At 43.9% G+C, this 23,151-nt stretch overlaps 2 protein-coding genes across 2 annotated transcripts; one reads left to right on the top strand and one right to left on the bottom strand.

Moving 5' to 3' along the window:
- Positions 1-1,550: 1,550 nt before the first annotated feature.
- LOC311234964 (bolA-like protein 2) lies at positions 1,551-11,960 on the bottom strand. Its single transcript, XM_084322264.1, has 3 exons — positions 11,796-11,960; positions 11,350-11,447; positions 1,551-2,065 (listed from the first exon to the last, which is right to left on the bottom strand). Exons 1-3 carry the CDS (start codon positions 11,856-11,858, stop codon positions 1,966-1,968), a joined length of 261 nt encoding a protein of 86 aa, XP_084178390.1. The 5' UTR covers positions 11,859-11,960; the 3' UTR covers positions 1,551-1,965.
- Positions 11,961-12,348: 388 nt separating this feature from the next.
- slx1b (SLX1 homolog B, structure-specific endonuclease subunit) lies at positions 12,349-22,079 on the top strand. The gene is made up of 5 exons (XM_084335995.1): positions 12,349-12,840; positions 12,959-13,010; positions 15,333-15,692; positions 17,314-17,529; positions 21,723-22,079. The coding sequence occupies exons 1-5, from the start codon at positions 12,668-12,670 to the stop codon at positions 21,750-21,752; spliced, it is 831 nt and encodes a 276-aa protein (XP_084192121.1). The 5' UTR covers positions 12,349-12,667; the 3' UTR covers positions 21,753-22,079.
- The last annotated feature ends 1,072 nt before the right edge of the window (positions 22,080-23,151 follow it).

Consider the following 23,151-nt stretch of genomic DNA (forward strand, 5'->3'; position numbering starts at 1 on the left):
GCCGAGCTGCCACTGCTGTGCTGTTCTTACCACCAATCGGAAGCGTTTATTTGCCTTTTTACTTCCGGAAAACCCGTCATTCCTCTACTCGAGACTTTTCCGACAGTTCAGAAAGTTAATTTAATTTATTCTAGTCTAATGACAGTGACACCTAGATTTATCAATAGCAATAGTAATATATGTAACGTTAATACCACAAAACTAGGGATGTCCGATATTATCGGCCGATATCGGCATTAAAATGTGATATCGGAAAATATCGGTTTAAAAATAAATAAAAATAGAATTTACATTTCTATAACCTTTATTTACCCAGGCAAGCTAGTAAGAACAAATTCTGATTTTATTTATTGTCAAAAGTATGCATAATGTTTTAATTCCACAACAAGAGATATGTAATGTTAATTACCTGAAATTATTCCATTTTTGGGGGGGGGGGGGGAGACCCTGCATATATCGGTATCGGTTGATATCGGTATCGGAAATGAAGAGTTGGACAATATCGGTATATCGGTATCGGTAAAAAAGCCAATATCGAGCATCCCTACACAAAACGTATGCCTTTGTTAATCATAACGTTGATGCAGTAGCGTATGTCATAGTGTTGGCTGTAACGGACATTGAGAATAACATGGCACTACTGCACACATTGAAATTGCGATTCTAATCGATTCTAACATTTTCAAATCGATGCAGTTGAATTGTCACCTTAGGATCTATGCATTTCGATGCATCGTTACACCCTAGGCTACTGTTAATCAATCTGTTGGTCATTAATTGTGTCCGTCTGGCTCACAGTCACAGGATGTACGTTAGCTAGGTTTAAGCATACTTTTTACTTCGTGAGCCAACCCCTGTGAGCCGTCACGTGGCTAGCGTTAGCATCAGGGATAGCTAGCTAGTGTGGTGTATCTTGTAGACCAGGCCCATTGCAAGTTGCTGTACTCTGTCGTCTACTCTAAGCCATCCTAGGTTGTCAAAATGGGCAGGGGTGAGGTGGGTTCTAGGAGTAAGGTCAAGCAGTAGTCTGACCAGTTTGTTTTGTGATGTTTGTAATCTTGTTTTTAGTGCATTTGAGGTGCTTTGGTACCATGAGGTGCAAGCATAGTCGTAGTACCCTTGAATGAGTGCTCCTGCTAGAGTCTTCAGGGTATTCTTGTTTACCAGAGAGGAGATCCAGTACAAGAATCTTGTTCGTTGGTTGACTTTTTTTTTTATTACATTGGTTGCCATTTTGTCACAGGAATGATTTGCCTTGATGGAACCCAGGTATGTAATTTCATCTTTCCTTGTGACAATATTGTCACCCACTAATCTCTCTATTCAGACTGTGTCATTCTTCAGTTATCAAGTTTCCATTTTACTTGTTACCCATATCCTTTTGTTTTAGTAAATATTATATGTGGGATTTAATCAATTCAGCACTAGACACATACTGTACTCGAGAGTAAGATAGTTTCATTTAATCTAAATGTTATACTGCTACAAGCACCTCGTCTACCACGCCACTAGAACAGAAACTGAAAGTATCCATACACTCATACCCGAGGTATAATTCAAGAGTTTTATTATCACCAATGTTTTCCAATGCATTTCATTCGATATCATCGATACACAGTACAGGAAGCTCTCGTGTACTCCATGTAAACAATAATGCATGTTTCCATTATGTGGTTGAAATAATCAACTGATGCAAGGAGTATATATTTTTAATTTTTAATTTATCCATCTATCCCATGCCTCCATCACGCAACTGCATGTGTGTGTTTTACTATACTTGTGAGAAACCAGTCCTAAATAAATAAATAAAAGAAATCTTATGGTAGAGTTAGGGTTAGAATTATGAATATGTTAAGGTCAGGGTAAAGGCTTAGGAATTAATGAATGTAAGTCAATACAATGTCCTCACAGGTATAGTAAAAAGTGCCTGGGTGTCACAGGTGTGTGTGTGTGTGTGTGTGTGTGTCATTGTGATTTCTGTTTTTCCCACTGTTCTGGGGTCAGTGTCTTCTGTTCAAAGGCATGGATCTCCTTCAGCTCCTCAGCTAAGCAGGTATTCACCATCCTGGTGGAAGCAGAACAAAACATTTCCAGTTTCATTTCTGGACCACAAATCACAGTGGTGGAAAGACAAGACATTCCTTTATTGATCCCCTTGGGGAAATTCAGGCGTCATAGCAGCATGGGGGAGGGAGGGGGAAGGGGAGGTACAGGTATGGGCACGGTAATAGTTAGAGCTGTGAATCTTCACTGGCCTCACGATTCGATTACGATTCAGCTGTCCACGATTCGATTCCACGATGCAGCTCAATAATATTACATCCTCAATTTTATAATCTATATTACTGCACATGGCTACTTTTTCATCAATTAATACAAGCAGTCAGATCAAATAACTTTTATTTAGAAAGTTCTTAAATCAGAATGTCAAAATAAATGTCTTCACTAGTGTTGCATGAAAAGGTATCTCGATACCCAGCTGTTAAAAATGGTTCAATACTCCATTTTATTAGTATCAATACTTTTAGAATAGCCTGATGCTGTATATTCTATGAGTTGAGTGGATGCATGACCGGAGCACTAGCTTTGCTTAGGCCATGGTTAGACTAGTGTTTTTGTGGTCGTTTTTTGAATACGTTTGAATACGTTTGCTGTCCCTATTAGATAGAAATGCCGTTTTGGCCCTACTGAAAACGCTAAATTGTGTTTCCGTTTTGGAATAATGCCAAAAACTCGCCGACAACATGTCGTGTAATCTGCGCTGAGCCGTTGTTGCTCAACGCCCATGCGCAGTAGATACCATCTGCGTGCCCTTCCGGTGACAACAGAGCTGTCCCAAATAGCTGCAGCTACCATGTGTTGTCAAGTTATTGTTATAAGGACCCCAGTCCAAGCTACAACAGTCTGCATTCCCTTAACAATTGTTTGTATTGAGCCGTATTGTATTGTACCCATTATGCAATATGTTAAATAAAGTTTACATCCATTCATTCTGCTAGCATTACCGATTGCATGAGCAGCTGGTTAACGTGAGCTAGCGTTAGCTATCAGACCCTGTTAGCTCAAGCTCCTCTTTCAATCTTAACAAGCATTAAACAAAATGGCCCAGTCATCTATTCACTTTTGTTTAATACACGAGGCGTTGTCTCTAATGTTATCTAGCTACTGATAGCTCCCGATATCATCAGTTTGGTGCTGGCTGGTTAACGTGAGCTAAATGTTAGCTTCTAGCCACAATGCTATACTGTTATAATGGCATATTCCTATCACGTTAGCATGTAAGCTAACAAAATGCCGCGCCGATGAGATTAAACTCCGCTCTTGGTGGTCAATTGTGTTGATGATAGTTTTGTTTCATCAACAAATGAGAGGCAGAACACACAGTGAATGTATCCGTTTTGTTTATTGCACTTTTATTACACTTTGCTGAAAAATAAGTACTGCATTGGCTAAATAGCCGAGGCATTTAAAGATGGCGGCGTGTTTTGACATTTCTTTGCAGGAAGTGTATTGGCACATTCAAGTTCTGATTGGTTGAAAATTGCCTTCATGTTCGCCACCTACTGCTTTGGCAGTGTACTACATCACTGTGCTCAGGTGACAAAACGAAAGTGTGACTCGCCTACCTACGTTGCCTACCTACGTTGCGACCTGGAAAAGCGAAACTCATCTGAAAACTAAACGAAAGTCTAACCGCAGCCTTAGTGGGCACTGGGCATGTCAACAGTGTCAGCTGAACACAGACCAAGGCATAGGAATATTCACAGATATCGCTGAATGTCTTATTTCATAATACAACGTTTCTGAATGGACGTTAGGGTGCATCAAAATACACATTTCCAGCGGATTGATTTGTATGGGTGCTAAAAGTGTTACCATCCATGTAAAAACAATACATGCAAAATATCTTTGCAATACGAGGTGATTTAGATGTGCAACGGTACATCAGTACATGCTGCCCTCTCCCAACATGGCCTGCTGTTAGTGTCTGTGTGTGTCTGTCTGTGTCTGTGTGTGTGTGTGTGTGTGTGTGAGTTGCAACATTGTTTCATCTCGCACCTGGTCCTGCAATTTTTGGGGGGATGGGCGGGATGGGCCTATAAATAGCTTTACCTGTGTGGCTCTGCATCACAGTTTACTCAATTCCCCCAACTCCACCATCACCCACCACATGATCCAGCTCTCCAACTATATCTCCAGCTATCCAGTTCTCACAAGATGGCGTCGCCGCCCTTAGGCTCCCGCCAGAGCAGCCGCAGCCTGGTCTTTGGTCTGGGCCCCAGCATAACCAATGCAGATGCCATCATCACTGGTGCCAAACTGCCAAGTGGTCGCCAGATCTTGCGGTGCATGCTGTACAACTGCGACACGCAACTGCATGCCAAGCGGCCAGGTTTGACCGGAGCCTTGTCACGGTTCCATGCGGCTAAGGACGTTTTGGAGCAGGTGCAGCCATTTTATGGAAAGGCCAATATTCCAATGGTGAGTGATCGTCGAGCATGCGTCAAGATAGTAGCGCTTGTCAATGCTAGCAACAAGCTGCGGCAAATTCCAAAGGCCAGGCGCTCCAGTGAGGCTACAGCTCGACTGGTGGACGCAATGGAGCACAAGCTGGATGCCACATTCCCGCTGTGGTCTCCAAATGCAGAGGAGCTGATCTGTGATCCAGAGGACATTGCTTTCCTGGCCAGCATGAAGGGCGACAGAGTGGCCACATTTGGAGCATTGGATGCCAATCTGCAATCCAAGTTGAAGCGGCGACAGGAGCGTGAAGCAGCGCAGCAGGCATGCTTTACCAAGGAGCAGCAGGAGATGACTGCGAGGTCCAGCATGGCGGTGGTGTTGGAAAGCGAAAGTGATGAAGACAGCAATGCTAATGAAACAGCTGCTCCACCGGCTGAGAACACACCCACCCGTGAGCGTAAGAAGACTGGCACCACAGCCTTCATTCCATCAGACATTCTCAGCCGGCCGAGTCTTGTGTCACTGGCTACACGGTTGAAGATCACACCAATGCAGCAGGCTGCCTTCACGCGCGGTCTGATCGAGGAATCCGGTGGCAATTCGGCAATGGTCTCCACATCCTACGCAACAGCAGACCGAGCGCGCCGCCACGTGTTGCAGGCCATCAGTGAGGACCAGCAAGAACAGTGGACACCACCTCCCATGTGCACCTTGCACTGGGACAGCAAGTTGACGCCAATGCTCAACAATGTGCGCCAGTTGGAGGAGCGTCTGACAGTGGTGATCGGAGACGCGGAGCGGCTCAAACTGCTTGGTGTGCCAGCATACATGAAGGGGACTGATGAGGCATGTGGAACGATCATTGCCCGGCTGACATGCAAGCTGCTGCAGGACTGGTGCTGCACCGATCAGGTTGTCAACATGGCATTTGACACCACCGCGTCAAACACTGGCCATCTCACGGCAGCCTGCATTGCCATCCAGCTCTCACTGGGTCGACCACTGCTCTGGTCCGGGTGCCGGCACCACATCGGCGAGGTGCTCCTCAGCCACATCTTCACTGACCTCAAGGTGGAGACGTCACGCTCGCCAGAGGTTACATTGTTTACACGTCTGCGCGACAACTGGAACCTGTTGCCACACAAGGACAGCGGCCCATTGGCCCGCTACATTCCTGGCGATGCCGAAACACCGTTCCTGGGCAAGTTGCGTGCTGAACTAATTGTGTGCGCTGCAGGAGTGCTCGACTACAAGCGAGGCGACTATCGCGAGTTCGTGCAGCTATGTCTTGTGTATCTGAGTGCAGACAGTGCAGAGCACACTCCAGTTAACTTCCAACGACCGGGAGCACTGCACAAGGCGCGGTGGATGGCTAAGCTGCTCTACACTCTCAAGCTGGCCTTGATGGAGCAGCACATTGCCTTGCTTCCTCAGGGGACCATCACTACGCAGCAGCAGGTGCTGAAGATTCGGGCGTTTGCCAACGTCATCACGCACATCTACGCAACGTGGTGGTTGACCTGCGACACGGCCGTAGATGCAGCATGGAATGACCTTACACTCTACCACAACCTGTACGCATACAAGTCTGTTGACGAGGGCATCGCAGCATCAACGATTAAGGCGCTGAAGCGGCACCTATGGTACCTGTCAGGCGAGATGCTGCCCCTGGCACTCTTCAGCACCAAGGTGCCAGTTGGCGAGCGGCGCGCACTTGCAGATGCTATATTGGAGCACAAGCCGGCTGATATATCCATGCAAGCCCCACAGCTCCGCTTTGGCACTGGCTTCGGCAAGCCAAAGTTTCCAACCCTCTCGCCGACCACCAGCTTGGCTGACCTCGCCAACCCAGACTGCTGGTTCGGCATGCACCTGCTGCACATCGATCCCGCGTTTCTTTCACTGGATGTAGAGGATTGGGTTACCAGTACAGCATTTCAGATGGGTGCAGTGAATGTACGTGCCATCAATGTTGTGAATGACTGTGCCGAGCGTGGCGTCAAACTGACGTCAGACTTTGTGGCAGCAGCCAGGAGCGAGGAGCACCTGCAGAATGTGCTACAGGCAGTTGAGCATGACCGCTCAACACAGCCAAATCTTCGCTGCTGCAAGCGCAAGCTGGACCAGGTCTAGGACTCTAGGATGCTTGAGACATGTTTGAAAGACTATTTCAATGTTGTTATCAAACATTTTGTTCTTAAATGTTAGGGTTAATAAATGTTGTTCTCAAAAACTATTTCTTGCCGTTTTTTAAATTGCCTTGTCATGTTATCTAGTAAAACGCCCAAAAAGGCCAATTTTCATATATTTCACATGCTGTGTGGTACCTCTAAATCTCAACGAATCTTTCCCAAACTTTGCACAAATCATTTTTATGTTTGTCCGAACAGAATGCAACCCCACACAGATTGATATGTTGAGATTAAATTTTTGCATTGCAATTTGATGCACCCTAATGGACGTTTGGATTAAACCAAGTTGTATGCAGTGATGAACAGTCTTCCCCAGCGGAACACAAGTTAATTAATGTTACACAGGTCACGCTATGCATGCTTAGCTTGCTAAAGTTAAGATAGCAGGAGCCATCTGCCAACAAAGATGTTGTTTCAACAAATGGATTCACAAAATGGATTAGCATCCAAACGTTATTGAAGACTCCTGTGACCAGTAAGTAGGTACTACGTACGTCTAACTTTTACTAACCATTTTTCACCGCAGCAATTTTGCGCAAATTGTTCTACGTTATATGCGAAAAGTCACACATCAACGTTAGTAGCCTATAATAATGGATTATGTTCTGTCACTGCATCGATGCAGAATCGTCCACATCCGCATCGCGATGCATCTTAGAATCGAGAAATGTCCACACCCTTAGTAATAGTAGAAAGACACAGTGGCGGCTGGTCCATAGAGGGCGCTAGGGTCTACCAGGAAAAAAACGCTCTGCTAGTAGTTGTCGGAAATTGATAATAATCACAAGATACTGTACATTCAGATAGTACTGTTGGATCTAACTAAATGGATTTATATTAGGGATGTTCGATATTGGCATTCTTACCGATATCCGATATACCGACTCTTAATTTCCGATACCGATATCAACCGATACCGATATATGCAGCGCCCCCCCCCCCAAAAAACCTCAAAGGCGCTAAAAACAAAATTACAAACATCTCAAAACAAACTGGTCAGACTACTGCTTGACCTTACTCCTAGAACCCACCTCACCCCTGCCCACTTTGACAACCTAGGATGGCTTAGAGTAGACGACAGAGTACAGCAACTTGCAATGGGCCTGGTCTACAAGATACACTACACGACCAAGGTACCCATGTACATGTCAAAATACTTCCCAAAGGTCAGTGAATACCACGATCACAACACCAGAGGGAGCTCCACAAATCATGTTAAACCCAGATTCGGCTCAAATAAGGGACTAAACACGTTTCGCAATTATGCCACATCAATGTGGAACGCCCTACCCAAAGCTGTAAAGGAATGTGGATCACTACCCACTTTCAAAACCTCTCTCAAGGGACACCTACGGGAGACTGCAATTCAACACTGGCCCCTGTAAATATCCTAACCCAACCCCCTCCAATGTACAGTCATTTACCTAGTATGGTTTTGTCAATAGTCCAATGTACAATTTTGTTTGTTTGTACAGTGTCTCCCCCCCCCCCCCCCTCAATGTACAGTTTTGCTTGTATATACAGTGTGCCCCCCCCCCCCCCCCCCAACCACCTCCAATGTAGATTACCCAGTATGGTTGTCAATATCCCAGTGTACCCAACCCCCCCCCCACCCAACCTCCTCCAATGTACAGTTTCTACGTCAAATGTATATACTCCCTTTTCCTGACTCCTTCTGTATCACAAACAGTACTGTATTTGCAAATCTGGTATGTCATAAATGTATAGATGTAGCAGTACTGACTATCTGTATGTCATATATGTCCAGATGAATTGAAAATGGGGGACCCTGATGTAAACAAGACGAAAGTCTTTCTCTGGTCTGCATCCCCTTAACAATTGTGTGTATTGAGCTGTACTGTATTGTACCCATTCTGCAATCTGTTAATAAAGTTTTCAATCAATCAGAGAGAGAGAGAGAGAGAGAGAGAGAGAGAGAGAGAGAGAGAATTGATCTCCTCTCTCTACCTCTCTCTCTCTCCAACGCAGTGAGCGCTCCGTAGTATGATCATTATGATCGACTGGAATAAAAAATTAAAAAAATATGTTTACTATTTACATACTGTAGCTGTCCCTTTGTTCATTAATGTTACCTAAATGTCATAAGTGTCATACGTGAATTGTATAGAAACAACTCACCAAAAATTTGCACAACTTATTTGACAAAAGAAATCTTTTATCCCCCCTTCAACCCCCACGCCCCTCCTACTATACGGATCACCAGCCGCCACTGGAAAGACATAAATATAGGCAATAAAATTTTATTTGAATATAAAGATATCTAGAAAAAATAAATAGTGCAGATACCCTGTAGATGTCTGTATGCCCTAGCAGTTATATTATATGTTACAGTCAGTATAACATTTTAATCTGAATATATACTATGAGTAAAAGTAAACCGTAAGGGGAGCTCCAGTAGCTCACCGCGTACCTCGGACGCTATTTCGGCGTCGGGGACAACCGTGCGCGTCACGGATCTGGGGTACACGAGTTCGACTCCCGGACTCGCCGTATTTTCTCAGAGTGTCTTTCCCCCGATCTATACCCCATTCAACCTGTTTCTGTCGGTCATGCTTGACCAGAAAAAAGCGATAAACACTAAAAGAACCAGCTGACTGGTCAAAGTTTAAAAAAAAAAAAAAAAGTAAACCGTATATACAAGGTGCAGTATATACAAGGTTACAGTACCCTAACTGGTGGGTATCAAACAAGAGGGAAGACAAAACCTGTGGATACCAAACGGAAGGTAAAGACGACTTTTAACTGTTAAACAGTAATCAAGAACTATTTTATTTCACTGTAAAAAAATTATAGTATGTCTGCACTTTATGTGCTCATTTCATCATTCATGTCTTTTCTATTCTACTAAAACTGAAACCATAAACAAAGTGGCCTGTTGGGATGTGAAAAACTGTGATTTTATATGTCTGCTCATTTTACCCTTGCTATTATTTTTACTTTTATTTCGACGCCCCACTATCCGCTGGGTGCATACTAGGACCTTTTTTTTTTTTTTTTTTTTAACTTCATTTTTTAGCGTTTATCGCTTTTCTGGTCAAGCATGACCGACAGATGTAGGGTGAAACGGGAGAGAGAGCAGGGGAAGACATTCGGCAAATGACGGCGAGTCCGGGAATCGAACTCGGCGTCAACCAGATCTGTGACGCAGCGCGGTACATGGTGTGCTACTGGAGCACCCCCATACTAGGACCTTTATCATGTTTTGTAACAGATTACAGAAATTCAAGAAGCCTATTGGAACGTGAGGTTCTGATATGATTTGATTAATATATCTGCATTATTTTATCCCACTTTATGCTTTGCTCTTGCTGCTTGTTTTACACAGATTTGATGTCTTATTTCTTACTGATGTAAAGCACTTTGAACTGCAATCCCCTGTATGAAAGGTGCTATACAAATAAAGTTAATATTATTATTATGATATAGGCCTATGTCATACATTGTAGTATGTGCAGGTTTGAGAGTCAGACAAAGTGTTCATACTCAACTATTGTACTTAAGAACACTGTAATATGTGCAGGTTTGAGAGTCAGACAGTAACTAAGTGTTTATAACTCAGAGTCAGACAGTAACTAAGTGTTTATAACTCAGAGTCAGACAGTAACTAAGTATTTATAACTCAGAGTCAGACAGTAGCTAAGTATTTATATCAACTATTGTACTTAAGAACATTGTTGAGGTACTTGTACTTTACTTGAGGATTTTCATTTTAGGAAACGTTTTACTTTCAAGCCACTAGCGAGCTACTTTTCAAAGGAAATATTGTACTTTTCACTCAATGATGATGTACTTAGTTTCAAAAGTTAAGCCTGCCACCTTCAAGAGGACATAGAGCCAGCATTTATAATTATATATATAATATAATATAATTTTGAGTGGAGGACTTTTATTTCTACCAGGTACTATTCTCTCTGGGTAAATGGACTGCATTTATATACAGTAGCACTTTTATCCAAATCCCTTTACAACCATTCCTCACATTCACCCATTCACATTTCACTCACACACCGACAGCAGAGCCTGAGGCAACCATGCAAGGTGCCAACCTGCTCATCGGGGAGCAGTTAGAACCAGAAACCGTCCAATAATTAACCCTTTCACTACCACACTACAGAAGGTTAACCTTTCACTACCACACTACAGACGGTTAACCCTTTGTCGTGTGGCAGTGAAATGATTAACCTTCTGTATTGTCGCAGTGAAAGGGTCAACCCTTTGGTAGTGTGGCAGTGAAAGGGTTAATCTACCTCCTGAGCCACAGTAGCCCCAAGGTGGCCAATAAAGGAATATCTTATCTTACTTTTACTTAGAGGGCAACATCTAGGCAAAAGAGCCCTGCTTGGTATTGCACTTTGTTTACATGTTTTGTTTTGGTCTGATGTGTGGGTTGGAGTTGGAGTGGGCTGGTGGAGAGGCTGTGCCAAGTGAGGTCCGGAGAAATTCACACTGTAATAATTCACTAAACTCCAACCCATGATCAGACCAAAACTAAAAATGTAAACAAAGTGCAATACCAAGCTGTGCTCTTTTGCCTAGAGGTCACTGTTTGGGCGTCATTACAGATTCTACCTTTAAGTAAAGGAGGCATTTCTTCCACCACTGCACACATTACAGTACAAACACAAACCCACTGCTACACTGTAGGAAAGATGCTCTGATCACTGAACCATACCTGTGTCTTTGCAAAAGGGGTTTGCCCTCAAATTGGGATGACACGATCAGGACTTTGAAGCTAGCTGCACATCTGTTGGGTGATGTGTCTTCAACATCCTGTAAAGGGCAAGTTAAATAATTTGTTAACATTAGTGCCATTCAAGCCAGCCATGTGAAATCTATTTTATTTGATCGAATCTACGAAGGGCCTAGTTTCAGTGGTCGCTGCCCTGTTGGGTCGGGGGGGGCATGTGGAAATGTCTGTCCTGACACATTCGGTGGTGAGAGAGAGGTGAATATCAAGGCATAATGGTGATGATAGATGATTATGTGTATGAGCTCGGGTTCTCTTGCTAGTATGACGTGTCTTGTCGTGACTCCTCTCGGTCCTGTCCAAGAATAACTATAGCCCTCCAGTCCACAGAGAAGCATGTGGCCATTTCAAACGATAGCCAACAAACATACCACATGCACTGCTCCGAGCTCCTTGGTCAACTTCTCACGAATGTGATCGGCTGTTACAGCCATCCTTGCATAAACAACTACACGTTTTAGCAACTGAATCAATTAGTTACAGTGCGTTTATCTGTTGATCACAGACAGACACAGAGACGCTCTCTGTCCGGATGCGTGAAGTGGAAGGATGGGCTGAAAAACATGTCTAATCACGAAGTAGCAGCGGCAATTATGACCAATCAGATCTGTTCTTTAGAAAAGAAAGGCGGTACTTGGTACACCGAAGTAGCGAATCACAACAGCGGATTCGGGGTCCTTGCAGCCATATCGCCTTTAATATTTGAATGTATCAATAAAAGCAAGATATTTTAGCGTAATAAAATGTGTTATCATCTTTTACAATTCTGTGGTATTTTCTGTTGTTATTCTTTAGTAAATTATATTTTTAGATTGGCGTCATTGTGTGCACGTCTTTTTGTTAACGCAGTTCATCAGGCAAAGCAGTGGACTTCTAATTGAAACACGGCAATGACGGCATTGTTTTTCTCACACGACATGCAGCTACTGTTGCTACAAATACTACAAACGAATACTACAAATGTTAACTTAACGTTACTTGTTCTGCGTCCAATGTTGGACGTCAGAGATACCGCAGTGGCTATATCATCGTCAAATTGGGTAATTTTATACGTGTGTGGTTTTGTCCTTCGTTTGCTTCAGCTTGCTGTTTGCTTTCCTAGTTTAGAAAACTGTTCCTAAAACTTGAGTGATGTTGTGCACCACAGAGGACACCGCGCTGTGTGGGGGTTAAGTAGGATGGAACCTTGCACGTAATCTTCTTGATTACAGTCAAGGTAATTTATAACTGAAGTTCAGACACAATGGTAGTGGAAGTAGAGAACTTTTTTGGCGTGTACATGCTTTACTGCACCAATCCTAAATTCAAAGGTCGCATCTACATCGGGTTCACCGTCAACCCCGAGCGCCGGATAGGACAACACAATGCCGGGCGACACCGAGGGGGAGCCAAGAGGACCAGCGGGAGAGGACCATGGTATGTCTCCCTAGCAGCTAATGCTGTGGTGCTGCACAATTCATACATAGATAGAGTGATCGCTTTCTTGCAATCGAAGCAAAGTTGTGTTTATCTACACTTCCTTTATTGTTTTCAGGGAGATGGTTCTCATCATCCATGGCTTTCCCTCTGATATTGCTGCCCTGAGGGTAAGGAAGATCTGTGGGCGGGCAGGTGTGGTGGTAGAGGTGGTAGATGTGTGGGTGTAGCTAGGTTTACTGAAGGTGAAGGTGCAGAATCCCTGCCACCCCCACCCCTGCCACAGAACACTGCTTATAACTATATAACTGAGTATAACCTGTCAGCCAGCAGCAGCAAGAATGTTCAGATTCAAATTCAGAGTTGGACAACTTTATTGATCCCGTGTGGGGCCATTCATATTTGCAGCTTCACCAACAAGCAACAAAGACAAACAAACAACAAAACATCTCAACGACAGCACGGCAAAAAAAACAGAAGAGAAACACTCCATGTGATATACAATCCAGCAAAGTAAAAGTTAAAACAGACAACCAATTGCAAAAGGCTACTTAAAATGACTACTGTCTGTGTTTAAAAGTCTGATAGCCGAGGGGACAAAAGATTTTGCGTAGCGGTTGGTCCTACTTGGTGGGACGTCATAACGGCGGCCAGAAGGCAACAGTGAAAACCGCTGAGACAGAGCATGGAGGGGTTGATTAGTGATGCTCGTCCCCTTCTTGACCACCTGGTCCGTCCAGAGAGAACATGGGTCTCTGTTTTACTCCAATTATTTTGGAGCACACTTTCACTATGTACTGTAGGCTGTTCCTATCTTTAATAGACAGGCCACTGAACCAGCAGATAAAAGAAAAAGTTAGGAGGCTTTCAATAAAATAACTATAAAAAGTGCTCAGGATCTTCGCACTAACATTAAAAGAGTTCAGCTTTCTCAGCAGGCAGATCCTCTGCTGACCTTTTTTAATAATAGACTCTGTATTTAAGTTGAACTTCAGTTTACAGTCAAACACAGTTCCCAGGTATTTGTACGATTCAACAATCTGGACGTCCTCATTGTGAATTACACTGGCTTGATGATCGGGGTTGTGTCTGAAGTCAATTATCATGTCCTTAGTCTTAGAGACATTGAGGTCCAAGTAAGTTTCATCACACCAATTCACAAAGTCGTGAAGTACAGGTCCATGATCAGTTTCGGAGCGCTGCAGTAGGGATACCAGGACAGTGTCATCTGAAAACTTAACCAGATGCCTTTGGTCATGAAGTGATCTGCAGCTGTCCGTGTACATAATAAATAAAAGGGGAGACAAAACGGAACCTTGGGGGGAGCCAGTGTTGGAAATCGACATGTTGGACATCTGCCCACTGACAAAGACCTGCTGGACCCTCTCAGTGAGGAAATTTAAAATCAGCATGAGAAGCTGGTGTGGGAGACTAAAATAAGAGTCGAGCCTCTCAATTAAAATGTGGGCCTGCATTTAATTAAAAGCAGAGGAGAAATCTGCAAATAAAAGTCTAGCATGAGCTCCAGGTGTTTCGGGTGTTTATACACAATGTCCAAGATGAAGAGCATAGCATAGAATGTAATTGTCTGCTGATAAAACAAACAACAGTATAGATCTACAGCCTGGGCAAAAGCTGTGGGTAGATCTCCCTGTTGACAAATAAGTGGCAGCATGACAGTAATGTTCACACAGTATGATTTATTTTAAATGTAAGTACATTAAGGTACGTAACCGCCACTGTCCACTGAAATTTAGCAGCGTACTATCTGGGTCCGGTGCATTTGCCAGCCATGGTAACTGTCAAGCAGTGTGGCAGATTCCAAACTAGCACCCAAATCAGGCCCTTAGATGTCAGCCCATTTAACCATCCACTTTAAAGCTTGGGCACCATTGATCTAGGATCAGAGGTGTTCCTTGCATTTTGGGGGGCCCTAAACGAGAATTGATTTGGAGGTATTCTCCCTCCCCCCCCCGGTTTCACAACCCTACCTCCTTGCCACCCATTAATAACGTTTTTATCCTATGCATTTTAACTAGGAATGCTCGATATTGGCTTTTTTACTGATACCGATATTCCGATATTGTCCAACTCTTAATTTCCGATACCGATACGATACCGATATCAACCGATACCGATATATGCAGGGTTTCCCCCCAAAAAAACGGAATAATTTCAGGTAACTAATAATTTCACTGGATGCATTCAAAAGGCTTTCTAAATGTAAGCATTATCTGTGCAAAATATGATAATTAAAAAAGTTAAAATTAACATACAAGTTGTTGAATTAAACCAACATGCATACTTTTGACAATAAATTAAATAAGAATTGGTTCTTACTTGCTTGTCTGGGTAAATAAAGGTTAACATTTTTTTTTACAGATATTTTCCGATATCACATTTTACTGCCGATAATATCGGTCGGCCGATAATATCGGACATCCCTAATTTTAACGCTTACCACTACCAAATCTCCTCTACCCTCTCGTTAGTTTGAGTGGGCGTGGCAGCACCCCCATTCCTCCAGGCGTCTAACTCACATCCCCCGGCGCTCCAGGAAGGAGTCCGGCCTGCAGTTCCACTGGCGCGTGGTTTCCAACATGCTGCGCGTGGCGCCGTGGAGCCGCCTGCCCCTGACTGCCCGCTGGCTCAAGCAGGAGTACAGGATGGATTTTGAACCCAGTCTCCAGCCTCCCCTGCACATCCCAATAGCGTTTGGGAGTGTCCGGGCCAAGAAGCAGCAGCAGCAGCAGCAGCAGCAGCAGCAGCAGCAGCAGCAGGAAGAGTCTATGGAAGGAGAGACGGTGGAGAAAGGGACACAGAGGTGTCTGCTGTGTCGAGGGACCGTCAAGGTAGAGTCTGTTGCCCGTCTGATAGCCTTAGGGGCTTGACCTTGTTGTATCCAATGATACGGATTGATTGATTGATTGATTGAAAACTTTATTAACAGATTGCAGAATGGGTACAGTACAGTACAGCTCAATACATACAATTGTTAAGGGGATGCAGACCAGAGAAAGACTTTCGTCTTGTTTACATCAGGGTCCCCCATTTTCAATTCATCGTAACATATATGACATACATGACATACAGATAGACAGTACTGCTACATCTATACATTTATGACATACCAGATTTGCAAATACAGTACTGTTTGTGATACAAAAAGAGTCTAGAAAAAAAAAGTATATACATTTGACGTAGAAACTTTACATCAGAGGAGGTTGGGTAGGTGGGGGGGGGGGGGGCTGTACATTTGAGGTGGTTGGGTGGGTGGGGGGAGGTTGGGTAGGAGTGGGGGGGGGGAGGTTGGGTAGGAGGGGGGGGTGGGGGACACTGTACACTGTACAACACTGTACAACGGAATCCTTGAATTATCAGTTATCCCCCCACACACACACACAAACACATATACACATTTCGATCAGTCAGTCTGTGTTTTTTGTGTGTGAATTGACTGATCTTTTAGCTTGACTGAGAAAATTGGAGGGTCAAGCTGAAGCCAGAACAAAAGCATAGTTTGACCTGAAGAAAGCAATGGTTGTGATTGGAGGGCCAAGAAAAGAGGGCAGAGCTTGGGATGAGTCAATTGATTGCGGGGCAACTTGATTCTACATGTATATGCAAATTGCCTGGCCCAGACGCGTGAATATTTTCCCTAACGGAGTTGCACTTCCGCGTTCGGTTTGCACGATCTGATTGGTCACTGACGTTTCTGGTCATGTGACATCTGCGCCAATCGTGTGACGCCTGTTTCTGCGCCTATTCCCGCCTCTAACAGCCTGCAAACTACCTAACGCCTAGTTTTATCACTGGTTAAGCTTAGGCGACTCTTTTTTTTTTTTATCTACTTTTCCTCCCATCCCAATTTCGTATCGTCCAATTCTACCCTCCCCTGTCTAGAACGCTGTTAGGCCATGCCTCCCACAAGCCGGCTGCAATGTGGACGAAGCCTTGCATCACGTGTCCCCTCCGGTACTCGAGGAAGCAGCAGTCGCATCTTTTCACCTGCACAGCGCGATCTCTCAGCGTCGGGGGTCTGCGTGGGAGGGACACGCCGCCCCCGTCGCTTCCTGATTCTGCTGCGCAGGCGCACCAACCGACCTGTAGGAGTCGCTGTCCACAACGTCCGATCCCCACCCATCAGCTTCCCACCCCCTAATACTGCCAATTGTATTAGTATGAACGACCAGCCAAGCTGGTCGAAGTTGGTTAAGGTTAGAGTTTGGAATCAGGGCTGGTGTTCTATCGCCCTGCTCTAAGACAAACTCTAACCTTAACCAACTTCGAAAGAGTGCCTAAGCTTAACCAGTGATAGAAACGGGCGTCACACGATTGGCGCAGATGTCACATGACCAGAAACGTCAGTGGCCAATCAGATTGCGCAAACCGAACGCGGAAGTGCAACTCCGTTAGGGAAAATATTCACGCGTCCCAGACATCTTGTGTCAAACAAAGTTCCCATTTTTCCAGCCAGCGGACAAGCTGACCTGCTTCCATCCAACCTGTCGAATGACAAGCCACCTGATTTGCCTCGCCAAGCACTTCCTGAAGTCAGAGCGTGCCCATCTACTTCCTGTGGAGGGGGAGTGTCCAGCTTGTCATCACTCTGTGCTCTGGGGGAGCCTGATTCGCTATCAAAAGGGTTGCTATGGAGACCTGGAGGAGACCACCACATCCTCATCCCAGGTAAGAGCAGGCATCATGGATGTGTTCTAGGTGAAGGTGTAATGCTTGTGGGTTTAAACCCAGGTCTCCTGCGCGGGAAAACGAAACATCTAACATCCCAGCAGGTGCAACAATATTGTTGTCCCATAGACCACCGTAACACTTCCGGTATTCTGAAATCATGGGAGAGAGCGGGGGGAGAAAATGAATGAATGTGGATGAGAGCCTTGGCATTAAGTGGTTGTTGTAGCTATGGCTGTGGGGGTGCTGGAGACATGATCCAATAGACTTTTATACGCCTGAGTCTCCTGAACACGGAGAGACTAGAGACCAATCCCAAGTCGATCGGCACTTTCTCGGCCGAGCTATAGTCACTTTTACGCACCTACTCCCTGAACTCCGCATGCGCAGATTGCCCACAGAGTCTCTGGATCGTCCAGAGATCTAGGTTTATCAATCTGCGCATGCAGAGTTTGGGGAGTAGGTGCAAAAAAGTTACTATAGCTCGGCAGAGAAAGTGCCGATCGACTTGGGATTGGTCTCTCCGTGTTCAGGAGACTCGGGCGTATAAAAGTGTCATGTCATTATGTCTCCAGCACCCCCACAGCCTTAGCTACAACCACTTAATGTCAAGGCTCTCATCCACATTCATTCATTTTCTCCCCCCGCTCTCTCTCCCATGAGCTCAATGTAACGTGGAAGTGCAGTGGTCTATACTGGCCTTTCAGATATATTGGCTTGTGTGTTTTTGGCACAATTACTTATAATTACATTTTAACAATTACATTTTATTACATGTTGTTTATATGATGATGATTTATGTCGTTTAGCTATAATTGTTACTGGTCAAATAGCCTTTTCCCCCACACTATTACTATATGGAGCCAATGGTGCACAATACTTCCAAGGGAGATTCCTATTTTTCATGTAACTACCAAATCAAATCTTAGCAATATATATATATATATACCTCCACTCAACCTCTCTCTGTCTCTCTAGGCCTTTATGCCATGTGTGTGTGTGGGATGTGGGTGATCATCACGTGGTGCACAGGTCACGTGTATTCAGTCCCAATCAACTCCTCAATTCACTCCTCTGCCCGTGGCAATAGTATCAGCCTTCCTCCATGTAACCATGTGACAAGGGGTGATATCTGCCACATTATATATAAGATATAGTTAATATTCCTAGTATCGGTATCGAATCCAAATGTCATTTGGTGCCTATCATCAAGTCTAGTGTTTCAGAAAAATATAGGATGAATACAGACAATTCTAGGGTCTTTTATATTGATTTCAGTTAACTTTGCATAGAAAAATAGTTCCTAAAGATGTATCGTTGCTATGGAATTTCAAATGGAGTAGGCTATCAACCAGCTTGGCAATGCAAACGAATGACGTATTAGTCTAATTTAACGTACCACCAATGTATCAACATGACCTACTCTGCGGACAACGTTATGTGTGATTTAACGTACCCGTTAACTAGGCATGTGTAATCAAAGGTCCAGCGCGACCAGCTCGTCTTGGATTGGCATGTCTAATAATGCTGTTTTTCTGAATACCGGTAGATGTAGGTGATATCCACTCGTTTATGGTTAACGGGTACGCTTAAATCAAACGTAACGTTGTCCGCGGAGTAGGTAATGTTGACACAGTTTCCGTTTGATGAATGGCAGTTGAAACTTTCTACAACATTCTAAAGCCAGTGCAGTGGTATATTCATGGTGATTTAACCGTGAGTGTATCATGAATATACTCACGGCTTAGAACACTCTCGACCAATCACAATGCGTGGTCGGGCCTACCTGTTGTGTGTATATATATATATATATATATATATATATATATATATATATATATATATAATAAATAAACTCTCAGCCCTAATGCTTTTTTATGACTTATACTTTATTGCATATTTTTTCTTTTTGCACACAGTACTTCAGGACAATACAATGAATGACATATTTTGCATCAGCATGGGTCAGTCCTGAAGGACAACATAGACACCTGGACCCCTAACGTCTAGGTTACACTGATACCCCCCATATGGGGGGGGAAGACAGAAAAAAAATAAAAATAAAGACATTAGAATAAGTAAACCTAAACCAACGAAAAATTCTACCATAACAAAAAATAAATAAAAAATAAAAAATAGAAAGATAAATTAGACTAAGCCGAGACTATAATGGGAAGTAGTACCAAAACAGAAAGGAAACACCAAACGAAAAAATAAATCTACATTAAAACATAGAGCCATTCTTGTCTACATAAACATGGTGCATTTGTGGCGAAGTGTGCCCCTCCTCCTTTTATAGTGAGTGAAATTGCAAATATTTCCCCCATTTGCTAATATATTTGTCTCCTTTCTCTCCTAAACTAAAAGATATTTTCTCATAGGCAGCTACCCTACCCGGTTCTCCACTCCACTCTCGAAATGACGGGCCTTCTGGTGCCTTCCAGCCTCTCATTATGATCTGTTTGCCTATCATAATACTAGTCTGTATCCAATCAGCTAGGGGCTTTGCGATATGGCTAAGACTGCAGGGATCCCCCAGGATATATAAACCAGAACAGAAATCATACTCCGTCCCTGTGACCTCTGTGATGTAGTCATGTATGTTACTCCAGAAATCTCTGATTTTCGGACATGACCAGAGTGCATGGACTAGGTCCCCCTCCCCTGTGTGACATTTCCAGCAATCTGGGTTCTCTTTCAGGCCCAGTCTATACATTTTAGAGGGGGTCCAATAAATGCAGTGGAAGATCTTGAATTGTATTAGCCTTGTTCTAATATCCCTGGACACCTGTTTGGGGATCCCCGAGATTATATCCCAGTCCTCTTGCTCAAATGTGACCCCTAGATCCTTTTCCCAGACTATTTTGAGAGCAGAGGAGATCCCACTGCCCTCCCTGTCGATAAACATGGAATAGTAGACCGAGGCCTCATGTCCCAACCCAGAAATAGCCAAAATCTTTTTCAGCAGGTCTGTACCCTGGGGGAGGGTCTGTGGCGAGCCAAATGTGCCTATGAGAAGATGCCTCAATTGTAAATATCTCCAAAATTGATTGTTGGCCAGCTGATATTGTTGAATCAGTTTTTCAAAAGATTTTAATGCATCGTCTTCATAGAGGTCCCCCAGGGTGAGGATGCCATTCCTTCCACATAAAGGGGGATCTGCATATACACAATTTTGGGTTGGCCCATAAGCCTGCTGACAGGCTTAAATGTGGGTTGATATGAAAGATGCGAGACACCTTCTTCCATACGGCCTGTATGTGAGAGATAATAGGGTGAGTTCGGGCAGTTGGTGGTAATTTAGCTGTAATATACGACAGTGGGGGCAGCCGTGTGTATACCGACTGCTCCATTATGTACCATGGAGGCGCTCTCTCAGGGGGCAGGGCCCACTGTGTCATATGTCTGAAACTGTAAGCATAATGATATAGTAATAATTTGGGGAGACCCAGGCCACCTCTGTCCACAGGCTGTTGTAGTTTACCAATACGCATCCTGGGTCTTTTACCGTTCCACAGGAATGTGTTGCATATTCTATCAAATTGTTTAAAATACTTGCTAGGTATTGCTATCGGCAGTGACTGGAGGAGGTAGTTTACTCTGGGAATGCAGTTCATCTTAAGAACATTAACCTTGCCCCATAGTGACAAGAAAAGGGGAGCCCATCTCTCCACATCCGCTGAGATTTTGCCTAGTAGTGGGTCAAAGTTGACACTAACAATGTCGTTTACTTGCTTGGGGAAAAGAATCCCTAGATACCGAATACCCTTTTCAGGCCACTGAAAGGAGCCATCTTTAAATAGTGATTTGGGGCAGTAGGACGTTAGGGGAAGAGCCTCCGACTTCGACCAATTAACCTTATACCCTGAAAATCTTGAGAACGTATCTATTGTCTTGAGTAGTGCGGGTACAGCATTGCCTGGGTCTGTAACAAAAAGCAAAATGTCATCTGCATAAAGCATACGTTTTTGGGCCGTGCCCCCCACTGTAACTCCAGGGAAACTTGGGTCCTTACGTATAGCTGCTGCCAGGGGCTCAAGCGCTAAACAGAAGAGCAAAGGAGAAAGGGGTGACCCTTGGCGTGTCCCGCGGCCTAGTTTGAAATATGAGGAGATTATCCCATTTGTTTGCACCGCTGCCTCCGGTTCAGCCCTAATGCTAAAATATACTATTTTCTCCCTGTGATCTTCCAGAGTCACTGGACAGATGAGCTACAGGTATGACGAAGAGGAGCCTCTGGATGAGCTACAGGTATGACGAAGAGGAGCCTGTGGTTATTTGATGGTTTCCTTCCTAATTAAAGGGGAACACCACCCAATTCAGTAAGTCTAGTTCCGAAACAGAAAATTTACCCATGTGCTCGGAACATTCTCTTGTTGTTCAGTGTCATCTTTACCATCTTTTCCAATTCATTGTCTAGGGATCAGCTTCAGACTTTATACCCGATGACATCAGCACTCTAGTTTTTGGATTTGGGAGAAAGTTTGCTATAAAGAATGCTATGCTAATGTGTTGTTTTTACTTTATAAAAATAAATCATTGTTTAAATATTTGTGTATTCAAATGTATTTACTGTATATGTTGTGGGATTAATAAAAACATACATTTTTATCAACAACAATCAACATTTTTGTACGAATGCTTACAGAAAATGTGATTGCCTTCAACAGAAATTATATACATGTGGGTTTATGGTTATTGGTTACTGTCACATTTTACACAGTTGGGTAAATAAAGTACAAATAGGAATCCGCATAAACATACTGTACATGTGTTTGTAATGCTAGATTTGTATGTGACATTTTAAAACTGAAGTCATTACAAGTACCTGAAGAAAGCCATGTTTCGAACTGAACTGTGACTCCATTTGCTTGAAGTCGGCACGTACCGATGCTGATACTGGTGGTGTTGGATATTGGTCCCATATCAGGCTAAATCTGTATCGGTATCAGAGGTGCTCTGGCACCTCAGTACCTCACTGAGTCACACTGACCTCCTCCACCCTCACACTCAGTCACAGTCCCTGCGATCCTCGGACACTGGTCAGCTCTTAGTTCCCCGAACCAGACTGCAGACCTTTGGGGACAGAGCTTGCAGCGTGGCAGTTCCCACCCTCTGGAACTCCCTCCCCGCAGAACTCCGCAACACCCTAACTCTGGACTAATGTTGTGTGTCTGTCTACCATGTTTGTTATTGTTGTTTTCGCCCTGTGTAAAGCGAGCTTGGGTTTCATGAAAGGCGCTATACTAAACCAAGTTATTATTATAGAATTTCCCCAATACTAAAGTGCCACACCAAAAACCAAGTGAATTTGATGGTATAGTTTTCCAGTACAAATGACAATGTGATCTTTGGCATTTTCCTTTAGTATATATATCTTTATCTTGTATTATACAACGGCATGCAAATTTCTCGATTCTGATTGGCTGAAACAGTCCATTTACACGTCTTTATTGGCAACAATCCACGGTCCTGGGCTCAGGACCCGCCCACAACCGAATCACATATCACGCCACCGGCTCACTCCGGGAGAATGTTGATAGCGCCAGAATGTTGATAGCGCCATAACGACTAAATATGTCTAATCGACTCTGTCAAGGGGAATGTGTTAGTGCTTTAAAC

Source organism: Notolepis coatsorum (assembly GCF_963971535.1).
Source record: "Notolepis coatsorum genome assembly, chromosome: 1".
NCBI lineage: Eukaryota > Metazoa > Chordata > Actinopteri > Aulopiformes > Paralepididae > Notolepis > Notolepis coatsorum.